Here is a 13,097-nt window from a genome sequence, read left to right on the forward strand (position 1 = left end):
TCTTAGGGCCATCCAAGGCCACTTTTGACCTACATGGCCAAAGTCACAAAGGCTGTTTCCGGTCCAGGGGATAACCTCTGAGCTGTCACGTCTGAGCCCCAGAAACAGAAGAGGGCTGTCTGTGATGGAAGTCTGAGCAAAGGGAGAGAATGTGTGGACAGTCCACCACTAACCATGAAACCTGTAGGGGCAACCTGCCCTAAGGGGTCACATGGCGGGGGCAGGGATCTGTCTTTCTAACAATCATTTGTGAACCAAGGAGACAAAATGGGCTGGACAGACAGGGAAGGGAAGCAAGCATGGGAGTGACTTATGTGGTGGGCGCTGCAGATAGAACCTCCTCCAGGACCCCACCCTCTCCGGGCCGGGACCCCTCCCTCCCTCTGCCACTAGCCCCAGCCCCTCTGCAAGTTCTGGCAGGGCCTCAGGAAAACTCTAGGTCATCTCTCCAGACATATAGGGCCACTGCATCATTCACGTGGTAAAAAAGACACACGTCAATCACGAATTGTTCTAACTTGTCACTTTTTCTGCTATTTTTCTTTAAAAAACAACTAGACTGTCAGGAAACTTGAAACACCCGTGCCTCTCTCCCCAGGACTGGACTCAGTCCAGTTCCATCCCAGCCACAGCCCATGGTGGCACGTGGGTCCCCAGGACAGGACCTTCTGCGTCTGGAAGGAGTGGGGGAGCAGGAAAGCCACCTGCCCTGGCCAAGCTGCCATGCGCCTGGCGTGGGCCCTGTGCAGATGCTCCCTGGCTTCCACAGGCGGGCGGCCTCGTGCCACACACGTCCTGGCTCTAAGAGAGGCCCACAGCATTTCCCGCCTGAAGGTTCGAGAGGATGAACTCTAAGCCAACGGCCCCACCAGTTTCCTCTCCTGGAAGGAAACGCGCCATCTCAGCAGGATTTCTCTGGAGCAGGGCTCACCGGGGTCCAGACGCTGCTCCCACAGCGAGTCACTGCCCTGAGAACGCTCCCAGAGCTCCCCGGGCTTCTGTTCTGTGCGTGCAGCTGGTGAGCACGAGCCAGCCCTGCCCCTGGTATCCAAGGCTGGGGCTGCCCTCGCCTGTGAGGCCAGTCTGGTGGTGGTGGGGGGGGGTTGTCTGGGCCCCTTTAAAAGGCTCAGCCATGCCTGGGCACATGCAGGGTCACTGCCCTGCCGGCCTCAATTTCCTCATCTGGAGGTTGGAGCAGCAGCTGTGCCCAGGCACAGGGGTTTTACCCACAGCTGCTTCTGGAGCCACACTGCAGGCCCACAATGATGCTACTACAAGTGCTCCCGAGTACAAACGGGGCAATGAGGCACTGCCAAGGCTGTGACGATGCAGGGTGAGCCAGGACGAACTCCAGTGCTCCAGGGTCTGCAGTCATGTCCACCAGCGACCCAGGAACCTCTAGCCAGCCTGGGCAGTGGCCAGCCCTTGCCATCACCAGAGGTGACAAGTGAGGTGACCCAAGAGGGGTGTCCAGGTAGCCCTCCGTCAGCACGGAGCCTCCGGGCTGCACCCTCGAGCAAAACACGGGCAGATGCGGCCATGCAGGCCCTGGCACCCTCGCCCGAACGCAGGGGGCCCTCAGAGCAGGCGCTGCGGGGCACGGAGGTGCACAATCCCTGGCCGCCTGAGGCAACGGACCAGCAGTGAAGCCCCCGAGTGACCAGGCCCTCGGACCCTCCCCGGACCACTGGGGTGGGGGGCAAGCTGCTATGAAATCACAGATTAGGTTTTCTTGTGGCAATTTCATGTGAATACTTTTAACTCCCCTAAACATTAATACTATGCACCACCAATAAAATTTCAAACTGTTCTTCAGTAAACCAACCATGAAGAAATAAAAGTAATTAAAACTGGCAAACACAGACTCAGAATTGTTCCCCTCGCTGGGGGCCAAGGCTGCTTGCTCCCACGTGGATCAGGCCCTTCCAGGCCACAGATTCTGCAGGCAAAGGCGTGGCCACCTCTCTCCAACTGGGCAGGAGCCCCCTTCCACATTCTGTGAACCACGTTGGGGTCTGTTCCCCAATACCTGGACCCCAACCCCACAGAGCTCACCCCTCCTCACCAAACTTGGGCAACTCTCACGGCCCCCTCAGGAGGGTGAGAACGCAGATGGCCCCAGTGGACGGCCCACACAAGACCTCACCACTGCCTCCCACCCCACCTGCCCCTTCACTTCCTGGAGGGAGGCCTTGTGGGATGGCCATGTCACCCTGGGACAGGGCCAGGGGGCTGTAGGGTGGCTGAGGTTGCCTGTCTCCCAGAACCTCCTGGACTCGAGGGCCCCAGCAGCACTCTCCGACTCCTGTTCAGGCATCTGCTCTCTGTGGTTCCAGGAGTTCAGGTCAAATCCCACCTGCCTGCAGTCTGAGTGTGGGCCCCACCCATTCTACCTTCAGAGCCTCACCCCCGGCTCACCTGGCAGGCTGTCATCTCCCATCAGAGCTTGTCTGCCCCAGGGCTTTGGCCCAGCTGCTTCCTTTGCCCTGGCATGCACATGGCTCGCTGCCCCTCACCTGCAAGTTTGGCTCAACACTCCCGCACCCGCTTACCTCAGTAAAACCGCAGCCCCTCCACCCTGCTCCTCTAGGCTGTGGTTCACACGCTGGGGCAGAGACCCCACGTGCAGGTGCTTCCTCCCAGTGACCGGGGGAGCCCGTGGCTTACTGCTAGGGTCTTTCCCCAGGAGGTAACCCCTTCCCCTCCCCCCAGCCAGAAAGCAGGTAGCTTCTGCACTGACCACCAGCATCCGATGCTCCCAATCCCCAAGGGACCAACTCTCCATGTCTGCCTGGGACTAAGAGGGTTCTGGGGACATGGGACTTAAGTGCCAAAGTCAGGGAAGTCCTAGAGAGACAGGGAAGCAAAGCCCTGTGAACCACCACAAGAGGATCTGCCTCCATCTAGACAGGCTTTGCTAGAGGCCCTCCCCGCCCACACAGGGGGCTGGGGGCCAGATGGGGGACTGAGAAGGTCCTCCGCCTGCCCTAAGCCCTGCCCTGGGCCCTGCTCCAGGTGCAGGAAGGCCACAGGCACTTCAGCCCCCAGCCTGGGACCTGTCTGGGCTCAGACGCTGAACTGGGAGCTGGCCTGGCTGCTCTGTGGGGCCAGGTCCAGCCTCTCCTCCAGCCGCGCCACCTGGTCAGAACTGCCTCTCTGACCCGTCCCCGGCCTATGTCACACCCACACTGCTCCAGCCCCACACCCAGTATGCTGACTCTCTAGGCAAGGCTTCCCTGAGGGTCCCCTTGCCCTTGAGGGCTGTTTCCTGAAGTCCTCACTGACACCTCTGCTGCTCTGGAAGCTTCCAGAACCTGCCTCATTGCATCCTGGTCCCACTGTGCTCCTCCTCAGTGCCTACCCCGAGCACCCGCCCACAGTGCGCACAGGGCACTGAGCACCTGGTGAGGTGGGCATGACCGGAGGGCAGATGGGCAAGGGCACGGAGTTAGGAGCCCGGCTCCAGCAGGATGACCGCAGCCTCGGCCAGTGCCTCCCGGCCCCAGCTCCTGGCACATGGGCAGGGAGCCCCTCCCAGAGGGACGCCCCCTCCCAGGCCCTGTGAAGGTACCCATCTCTTCCCATATCCACTGACTGAGCCTCTGCCATCAGGACAGAGAAGAGTCACCTGGAAAAAGAACACGCAGACCCACCCACCCTGTGGGTAAAGACAAGCCAGACAGATGATTGACGACGCAGACAGAGGTCTGGGGAAACTGGAAGCGCCTGGTGGACAAGGAGGTGTAATGGTGGACAAAGATAGCCACCTGCTCAGGTCTGCACCCAGTGGATCTGCTTAAGTCAGCACCCAACACCATGTCCATGCGTGGGTACCCCCCGTGACCCAGGCCAACCCTTGACTTGCACTACACTGGGATTTAATGGTCACAAACCACTGTTCTGACAATGACATGAGGTTGGTCTCTGTTCAGGGCCCCTCAGGCCATGAGCCCCACCCGAGAGGTTCAGCGCCCGCTCCTCCACAGCCAGACAGTGCACCCAGTGCTCAACCAGGACTGCCACAGTTCCTCTCAAGCTCGTGGTCCTGGGAGCTCCCCCTCTGGCCCTGGAATCTGCACAGCTGCAGCCCGGCCCAGCAGGGGAGCAGCCAGGGCGGCTGCTGCTAAACCATCTCATGCTCGTGTTCTGTGTGGGTGGGGGATGAAGAAAAACAAGCTCAGAGAAGAGATAGGGAGGTACAGGACCACTAGTAGGTACTTCCACCTTATCACCCCTAGATGAGGAAAGTGAGACCCAGAGCAGGCACAGGGCTGCCCCAACTGATGGGAGGGCCTCGGAAGAAGCATCCTGAGCTAGGTCCTGGGTGATGACGCGAGCTGGGCAGGGCCCCGCGCAGGAGCTCCTGGGGTGCAGGGCCCGAGGTGAGGTGGTAGGCAGGGCCAGGCTTCGAGGGGAACATGGGTTCATTCCATGGACATCAGACAGGGGATCCCTGGGGAATCTGGGTCAGGCAGAGATGTGATCCCAGGAGTCAAGGTCCCTTGGCTTTATCCAGATGAATCTATGAGCATTCCTGTCTGACAAATCCTCACTGGGGCTGCAGGTGGAGCCAAGACTGAGGTGAGGGCAGGCTGAGCAGTATGTGGGAAAAGCATTGGCCAGGGGCCTGCCAGGGTCTGAGGATTAGCACACAGCGCCGAGCCTGGGGGCCAGAGGGGATAGCTATGGTATGTGAGGTCAGATAAGTGATGGGATTGTGGCAGACCCTATGGGTCCCTGTGGGGACTGGCTCTTACGAGAGGCGGGAGACCTGAGGCCAGGACCATGAACACCCCTGCCCTCCCCCAAGGCTGGAAAGTGTCTGCAGGGAGAGGGGCAACTGCCAGGCACCAAAGGTGGCAAAAGATGTCAGATTTGGAGCAACCAGTGGGACAGGGCAGGGAGAGAGGATCAGGACATGGCTGATGGCCACACATTGCTGGAGCTCCTGTGGTGGCTGGTCTGGAGGTCCCACCTGATCCCCACAGGGCCAACTTCTTGACTCAGTGTGAAACTGTGAGGGCCCTCCCTCCAAAGGACAGGAAAAGCAGGGTGGTCAGACATGCAGCCCCGGGCCAGAGGGGTGAAGCCCAGGCTGGACAGGTGGGGGCCCTGCCGTTCTCTGGTTACATGGCCTCCACCCCCCGTCCCCTGCCCCTCCCCAGTACAGCACAGACCTAGGTCCTGTGCCTGGTTCTCATCTTGCTCTGCTACTTGCCAGCCATGCAGATTTAAGAAGTGACTTAACTCCTGAGTTTTAAGAGGGGAAAACTGAGGACAATGGGAGCAGCACGCACCTGCTGCAGGGGCTGCTGGGAGGACGAGGTGAGCCAAGGCCCTGACTGTCGTCGTTCCTGTCGCTGTGATTTTTGGTATCACCACTGACTGGGCCGGGCTCTGGCCCCCTAGTACTTCCCTGGCAATGGCACATAAGTGGGGGTCCCCTGACAGGGTCACACAGGTGCCGGGCACAGATGCCTGCTCTGCTTCCCCCAGCACAAGCTGCCAGGTCAACATGCGCAGCTCCGTGCAGAGTCCAGAGGGCGGTGACCGCCCTAAACATGTGTTCCAAGGGAGAAGCAGAGCTGGGGCCACTGGAGACACTTTCCCAGGTCAAGGTCCCTCCCCACATACGCACACGCACAGCACAGCGGCCTCCCACCCCCCAGCCCCACGTGCACACCAGGATCCAAACCAGCTCTCCTCCCACACACACATGGAGTCCTGGTGAGCTGAACAAAAGGGGAAACTCAGTGAGATTTCTTTCCAGAACTACTGTGGCAAATCAGGGTCCTAGAAGATTCTCCACACTGAAGTGGAACCAAATACCACATTTGCCCTAATTCCCCAAAGCACTCGATTCCACTCAGGTTTCAGATTCCAGCTCCTGGAAGGAGAAAGCGTCTCAGGTGACCTCGGTGACCAGTCATCCTGGCCTCACAGAACTTCCATGGCCTCTTAACCCGAAAGCCTCACCTGCCCCAGCACCTGCCTTGCCTTCATGGCAGATGCTGTCATCACAGCCCATCACCTCCTTCCAGTCTCTTGCGAGTCTAGGTACCTGTCCGCCTCCTCTGCCTGGAGCCAAGCCCACAGCTGGCATGGGGCACAAGATGCAGCCAGTGCTCAATGAGTCAGGAGGGCAGGACGGTTCAGAGCCCTCCCTGGTGGCCAGCAGTCACTTCCAGAGGCCTGGGAGACCCACGTGAGCCTCACGCAGCCTGCCTCGGGGCCACCACTGCCTGGGTCCCAGTGACTGAGAGCAGCGAGAGACCATCCCAAGCACAGTCCAGTGAGGGAGGCCATGGTTCAGTGACACAACTCACAGTGTTGGAAACCTCTGTACGGGCAGTGGCCTGGCTCCCCAGAGGCCTCATGAAGACTGAACCTGGGGATGTCTCCTCAGGGAGGCAGATTCCCAGTCACCGAAGATATGCAGAAAGGGACTCCTGGCAGAGGGGTGTGGGCAGGGAGCATGGCCCAGGAAGTGTGACCACAGCAGGCACCTGGGCCTGGCCCCCGTCCAGCTGGACTTCTGCCCCAGACGAGAGGCCAGGTGAATACTTCAGTCTCCCCATCTGCACAGGGTCTCCAACTCCCAGGGCTCCTCACAGAGCATGAGAACCACATAGCTCAAGGTGTCTCAGTGTATGCCACCGCTGTCACTCTGGCTGCCCCCAGCTCGGTGACCCCCACACCCATGGAGAGGGTGTAGTTTCCAGACTCCAGCACCTTTCCTCCAGAAGGCAGCGAATGCCCACCTGAACAGAATTTGCTGCATACACATACCTGGGCTGCGGACCCCCCACCCTCCCGACAGTACATACGTGCACACACGGCCCTGAAACCAGAGCAAGGGCGGAGAGAAAGCCGCTGCAGCTGCCATGGAGGAGCCCCACAGCCCAGGCTGCCGCTCATCCCAGGCAAACTTGACAAGCAGGAAGGGAAGGCTCCAGGCTGTGGAACCCCTTCTCTGCCATGCTTCCCCCAGGCAGAGCACAGCCTCCAGGTACCCACCACTCTCTCTGTCATCAGCTCCACATGGCCTTCACAGGGGATGGGCACAGTGTAGGTGAGACAGACAGGGAAGCCTGAGGTGCTGAGGCCACAAATGCCATGCACACAAGCCCCAGTCACGGGGGAACAAGGGAGGGAGCCAGCGTAAGGGAGCCCAGGAAACGGCCCAGCCCAACAAGGGGCTCAAGACCCTCACCTGTGCTCGCGAGCAGGCGAGGGTAACACGCTGGCCAGCATAGACAAGGCCACCGTCCATCAGGACTTCGGCTGCCGCCACTGCTGTGTGTCACGGAGTGTTCCCTGTGACCCTACTTCCCGAGATGGACATAGGGTGATACTGGGGGATGCGGCTGAGCCCTCGGAGCCCAGTGCAGCCTCAGGCTCTGCAGTCCGGCGCAGATCCCCACGGTGCTCAGGGGGTCGGCCCTTCCCCAGAGGTCAGGCAGCCGGCCCCAGCCACAGCATTGCTCCTGCAGCCCACGAAAAGGCTGACCCTTCACATGTTGGGCAGAACCACCCTCTGCTCAAGCTCAGCTTCTTCCCAAAGAGTGTCCGAAAAATGCAGCCAAGTTCAGGGGAAGATCTGCAGTTTCTGTGGCCTGGGATGGCGGCGGGCAGATCTTGGGTAAAGATCTGGCCTCCCCGGGCCTCATCTGCTTCTCTACAAAGTGGGTGTGTGAGGACAGGGAAGTCCTCAAGACAGGCGCTCAGCAGCTGCTATTGTCAAAACTGCTCCCACAAAGCTCGTCTCCCCCACAACAGGAGACAGTGATGGTACAGAGACGCCAGGCCTGACTGAGGCTGGGCCCAGAGCCCCTCCCACCCCACGATTAGCAAAACCGGTGCTGCCCTGGGCTGGTGGACACTCAGGTGGGCCGAGGGTCCATGCGATGGCTTTGCTTTCACTGGCTGCCAGGGTCCCCCTTGGAAGCTGCACACCTCACAACAAGCTGTGGGCCCTTGTGGAGCAGGGGCAGCGGGAGCACCCTAACACATCCTAGGCAGGTTCCAAACTCCAGCCTATGACTGCAGGCAAGGCCCCACCCACTCACCACAGGCCTCAGTTTCCCCATCTGAAGAGCAAAAGGCAGCCTGGAGGAGGTGCTCTGGCCTGGAGACTTGGACGTTTTCCATGCTGAAGGCTTCTCTGGCTGCTGGCTCTCCTCACAGCACCCAATCATCTGTGTGTTCTCAGCCCTGACTGTCCCTGTCTGAGGACTGGGTTGAGCACGTGGCCCCCCAGGTTAACCGACAGCATGGGCTTCTGTCCATGGGCTGCGGGGGCTATATCCCAACTCACACGCCTGGCCTTGAGCACTGAGCTAGCACAGACCACCAGCTCTCTGCCCCAAGCGGGGACTGAACCTGACTCGCAGAGGGATCACCATTACTGACCCTCCCCAATGTGGCCCAGGAAAGGGGGTGTCTTGGCACCCTGCACTGACTCTCCCACCCCCATAGGGCCACATCCAGGCCTAAACCCACCCCTCAGCGGGCATAAGGCTCACATCCCAAGCTGGGAAGGGTTCCATTATTTTTTGGGGAAACATACAGCGAGCCCCTGGACGGCCCCAAAATCCAGGAGCAGCGGAGCCGGGCCAAAACCAGCTGCCCACACACCACTGTCCACCTGCTGATGTGTCGGAGGCGGGAGCAGGGTTTCTCAAGCGTGACTCTAAGTGGAGCAGGTCATGTACGGCTTCAGGTGTACGTTTTGTGGATTATAAAAGCTACACATGTTGATCGAAACGTAAGAAACAGAGAATTAGAGAAAGGAAGTCGCCTGTGAGCACAGCTATAATTTTGGGTGTTTTCCTTTCCATCTCTATTCCCGGACACACACGTCCCAGACATGTACAGATGCGGCAGATAACCTTTTCCTTCTGCAAAATGGAGAGGCGCAAGACTACAAGTGTGTTTATAGCTGCATAACATGCTCTGAAAAGGCCAGGAGCTGGGGACAGTAGTTACTGAAGAAGACTGAGTCTGGTGCTAACTTTTTTCAAAATATACCTTTCCATAAAAATTGACTCGATCCAGGTAAAAGTGTTCTGCTGTTTGAAAAGCAAATGAACAAAGAATCAAACAAAGGATGCCAAACCAGAAGAGTGGTTCTATTGCCAAACGCTCTCTCCAGATCCGGAGAAACACGAAGGAACACGGAGGGCAAGGGCTGGCTGCCTTGAGGGAAAGCTCTGGGGAAAAGATGCCCTGTGCCGCCCCAACCACAGGGCCCCTATCCCATGGCAACCTGCTCATTGTCCCCACCTGGATAAACGGAAAACTGGAAAGCCAACAGGGGACGAGGGCTTAGGTGTGCGACCCCGCGCCCAGATCGTGACCTCTGCACATCCTCAGCTCAGACACTGGATTCCAGTGGAGATAACCCTACCCCCAGGACTGTGTACACGTCCTGAGCCAGACAGACTTGGGGCCCCTCCTCAGTCGACAACACCCCCACCACATTATGAAGCGCCTGCTGTGTCCACAGCACTTAACAGAGGTGGCCAGTGGTCTTCTCAGCTGCCCCAGAGGCAGGCACCTGTGTCACCCTTCCTCTGGAGCAGACACAGGGACACCAGGTAGAGGGTGAGGGGGCCTGAGACCCGCCCAGGACTCAGGGTGGAGGGGGCCTTCCCAGGACATAGAGGGATAGGGAGCCTAAGGAGGACTGGGAGTGGGGGCCTCCATCCTCAGGACAAAGGTAAGGAGGCCCTGAGGGACACTGGCACTCTGCACAGGCCCCCACAGCTGACATTAGGTTATGCTCCAAGGGTGGTAGCTTGCATCCACATGGAGGCTATAAGACAGACTCACGAGGGCTTGGCAGAACTCTGAGTCTGGGCACGCTGAGGTCCTGACACGGCAAGCGACGGGCCTCAGTGTCCCCATTTGTGCAATGGGGACAAACAGGTTCAGAACAGCACCTGGTAGAGGGAGCACTCGTTCGCTGCGTGCTGTCACTCAGCCTCATTATGAATTATCTGAACTCTGGGGGAAAACCACTACACTTCAGCAAGAAATGAGGCCAAACAAGCAGGCTGATCCAGAAGTTTTGACTTGTCCAGAAGCCCCGTACTTTCCAAGACAGGCAGACCCTTCCCTGGCTCAGAAGGGCAGAGAAAGCTGTGTAGAGCGGCCCTGCGTGAGGCGGCTGCGTGAATGCCAAGCAGAAAGCAGCTCGTTCTCACCACGATCTGGCTGGGGCTGGTCTGAGCCTGCAGAAGCCCCCTCACACTGCGTATCCCCTGAGGCAGGAGGGTACAGCCAGAGCCACTGCAGGCAGTGTGTGGGGCGCTGAGTGACCCGAGGCGCAGCCTCCCTGAACCTCCGTTTCTCCTCTCACTGGTTCACTCCAGGAACATGGGGGCACTATAATTCTCAGTGGAAACACACAGCCTCTGTGCCTGCTCTCTTCCAACTACAAGTTCTGGAGCGTCAAAACAGCAGACAGCTTCAGAAAGAGTGGGAACTGGCGGCAAAGAGAGTGTGTGAAATAACAAGGGGAGATGCACAGCTGGGGGGAAGGGATGCTGCTTCAGGCCATGCCCAGAGACAGCCTCTCTGAGTGCCATTTGCGCTGAGACATGAAGGCGCCGAACAGCCCAAAAGAGGGAACAGCAAGTTCAGAGGCCCTGAGGCAGAACCTGCAAGGGGCTGATACGCTGGTGTAAGAGGATGTCAGGTGGCAGAGGCCAGCTGATGGGGTGCAGGGCCCTGGAGGCCAAAGTAAGCGTTTTTGTCTTTACCCCACCTGACAGGGCGGTTACGCATCTGGAAGGTGGTTGGTGTATCCACTCTCAGAGGCCGCAGGGCAGGACCTGGCTTGAAAACTCAGCCCTGGGGCCTCCTCTCCCCAGGATAAGAGCCTAGGCCTGCGCCACCACACCCCGACAGAGAGTGTTAGCTGAAGACCCCTAGGCCCAGGAGCCATCCCAGGCTTCCCAGATGAGCACAACAGAGGACCTGGGAGGGTGTTAGCACAGGGTCTGACACAGGTGCATCCACGCGTCCAGACAAAAAGTGGCAAACCTGTTCCTGGGCCACCTGTCCCTGGCTGCCAGCACCCGACCCTGAGGCTCTCTACAGAGGCGGGGCACCCCTGGAAAGGGGACTACTGCAGAGACCTGCAGTGTGGGGACTTTCCCTCCTCCAAAGCTTAGCTTCTGAAACTGGGGAGTCCTAGGCCACTGGCCCCCAACTCCTCAGAAAAGGGGAGCTGTTAACTAAGCATTTCTTGGGACCCCAAACCCCACAGACGCTGGTCCCCCAAAATACGTGCTGTCTAGGGCCCCTGGAGGGTGAAGGGGCTGGCTAGCTGACTGGGGTTCACAGGACTCCCAGGCCAGGCGCCATTCCTATCCAGGCCAGTTCTAGGAGACAAGAGCTCCCAACCAGTCCACTTGCCAGCTCTGACAGCATTCATTTCCTTCTCCACTCACTTGGTTTCAAGCGAGAAGGGACGTTATTTGCTCAACAAATATTGTCCACGATAACTCAACCAGACAAGCAATATTTTCTGCCATCCTAATAACCACGCAGCACACAGCGGTGGCAGAGAGAGGGGGCTAAAATATGACCCTCCCTTTCCCCATGTGAACAGAAACCTCGAGGAGAGGGAGGAGGAGAACAGGAAGAACCCTCAAGTATCCATTTTATCACGGCCTCCATGCAAGTTCAGCAGTGCTCACCTCCCTAGCACATCCTGAACTGAATCAAGTGATATTTTGGCAACATAAACACAATTGAAAAAGACTGAGTAGCCAGGCAGCCCCTAGCTTGGACAATATAATTTAGAGATTTTTCTCCCCAGCTCCTTGAAAGACCAACAGGCCCGCACCCCCCGCGGGGGGGCCGGGTCCTCTCGGAGCAACCCTCTAGGCGCGTGGGGCCCACGCAGCCCTGGGAGCCCTAAAGGGGTGGGTGTGCCCATGCTCCAGGGGCTTCTTTTTCGCGACTCCGCGGCAACATGCTCGCGGGGGCCCACCTACCTCCAAGGCCTCCAGCGTGCTGAAGCTGGCAATGGCGAAGCCGTCGATGACCTCTTCCTCCTGCGAGCTGGACTCGCGGCGGCGGCGGCGCGGAGGGCGCGCGGCGGCGGCGCGGGGCGGGGGCGCGCGGGGCAGGCCCGTGTTCTCCTTGCCGGGCCCGGGCTCAGGCTCGTCCCCCGACGACGCGCTCTGGTCGCGGGCGTCGCGGGCCGCCTCCCGGCGCCGGCCACGGTCCCGCTGCGCGCGCGAGCGCCGGCTCTGACGGACCTTGGCCTCCATGGCGCGCGGTGACCTTGCGGCCGCGCCGTCGGGCTCCCGCTCCGCTGCCGCTGCGCTACTCGGCCCCGCCGGGCTTGTTGCGGTCCGCGCGGACTCGGGCCCTGAGCGGCGGCGGGCGGCGGGTCGGGCCGGACATGCCGCGCGGGTAGCCTCAGCCCCGGGCCCTGCGCGGCCTGGGCGCCCCGGCGCGGGAGGCCGCGCGCATCGGCGGGGCGGCCGGCGCTCAGCGGCCGTAGGCCGCGGCCCCGAGGGGACGCCCCATGCGCGACTGGCGGCGGGCGAAAGCTGGGCTGAGGCCCGACAGGCGGGCAGGCGGGCGGGGCGCTGACCGGGGCTGAGGCGCCGGGGCTAGTGAGGCGGCGGTGGCAGCGGCGCCCCGAGCGGATAACAACTGACGTACTTCCGCCAGGCAGCCGGCGCCAGAGGAAGTGGGCGCTTCAGCGGAGCCGACGCGAGCCCCGCCCCGCCCCGCCCCCTCCTGGCCCCGCCCAGGCCGCGCTTTGCCCCTACAGCCTGGCCCCACCGCCCCGCCTCCGGTCCCGCCCCACCCAAGCCCCGCTCCGCCCCACAGGCCCGCCCCGCCCTTACCTCGCCCCTTGGGGGAGGGAGCTGCGGGGCCGCGCCCCTTCCCGCCCCTCCGCACGCACCTGGGCAGCCGTCCCAGCACGTGGGAGGTGTAGGGAGCTGAAGTGCTACCGTGACTTTCTGTTTGCCTGTTTTGGGAGGGGCGGGGGGTTCACCACTGCGCCTCCCCAGCCGCGGCCTCGTTCCGATAGAATCTATCAATGGGAGCTCTTAAGCGGAAAAGGG

The 13,097-nt window shown here is 60.4% G+C and overlaps 1 protein-coding gene across 29 annotated transcripts in view; it reads right to left on the reverse strand.

Moving 5' to 3' along the window:
- FBRSL1 (fibrosin like 1) overlaps positions 1-12,689 on the reverse strand; it is an 84,232-nt gene extending 71,543 nt beyond the window's left edge. For 24 of the 29 annotated variants that reach the window (XM_070769304.1, XM_070769281.1, XM_070769300.1 and 21 more), the window contains exon 1: positions 12,009-12,682. In XM_070769304.1, coding sequence (XP_070625405.1) covers positions 12,009-12,287 — 279 coding nt within the window. In that variant the 5' untranslated portion in view covers positions 12,288-12,682. Of the gene's footprint in view, positions 1-12,008 lie in introns of all 29 variants that reach the window. The other 5 variants (XM_070769278.1, XM_070769297.1, XM_070769289.1 and 2 more) reach the window with 2 other exon arrangements.
- Positions 12,690-13,097: the final 408 nt, after the last annotated feature.

The sequence above is a fragment of the Bos indicus genome, chromosome 17 (assembly GCF_029378745.1).
Source record: "Bos indicus isolate NIAB-ARS_2022 breed Sahiwal x Tharparkar chromosome 17, NIAB-ARS_B.indTharparkar_mat_pri_1.0, whole genome shotgun sequence".
NCBI lineage: Eukaryota > Metazoa > Chordata > Mammalia > Artiodactyla > Bovidae > Bos > Bos indicus.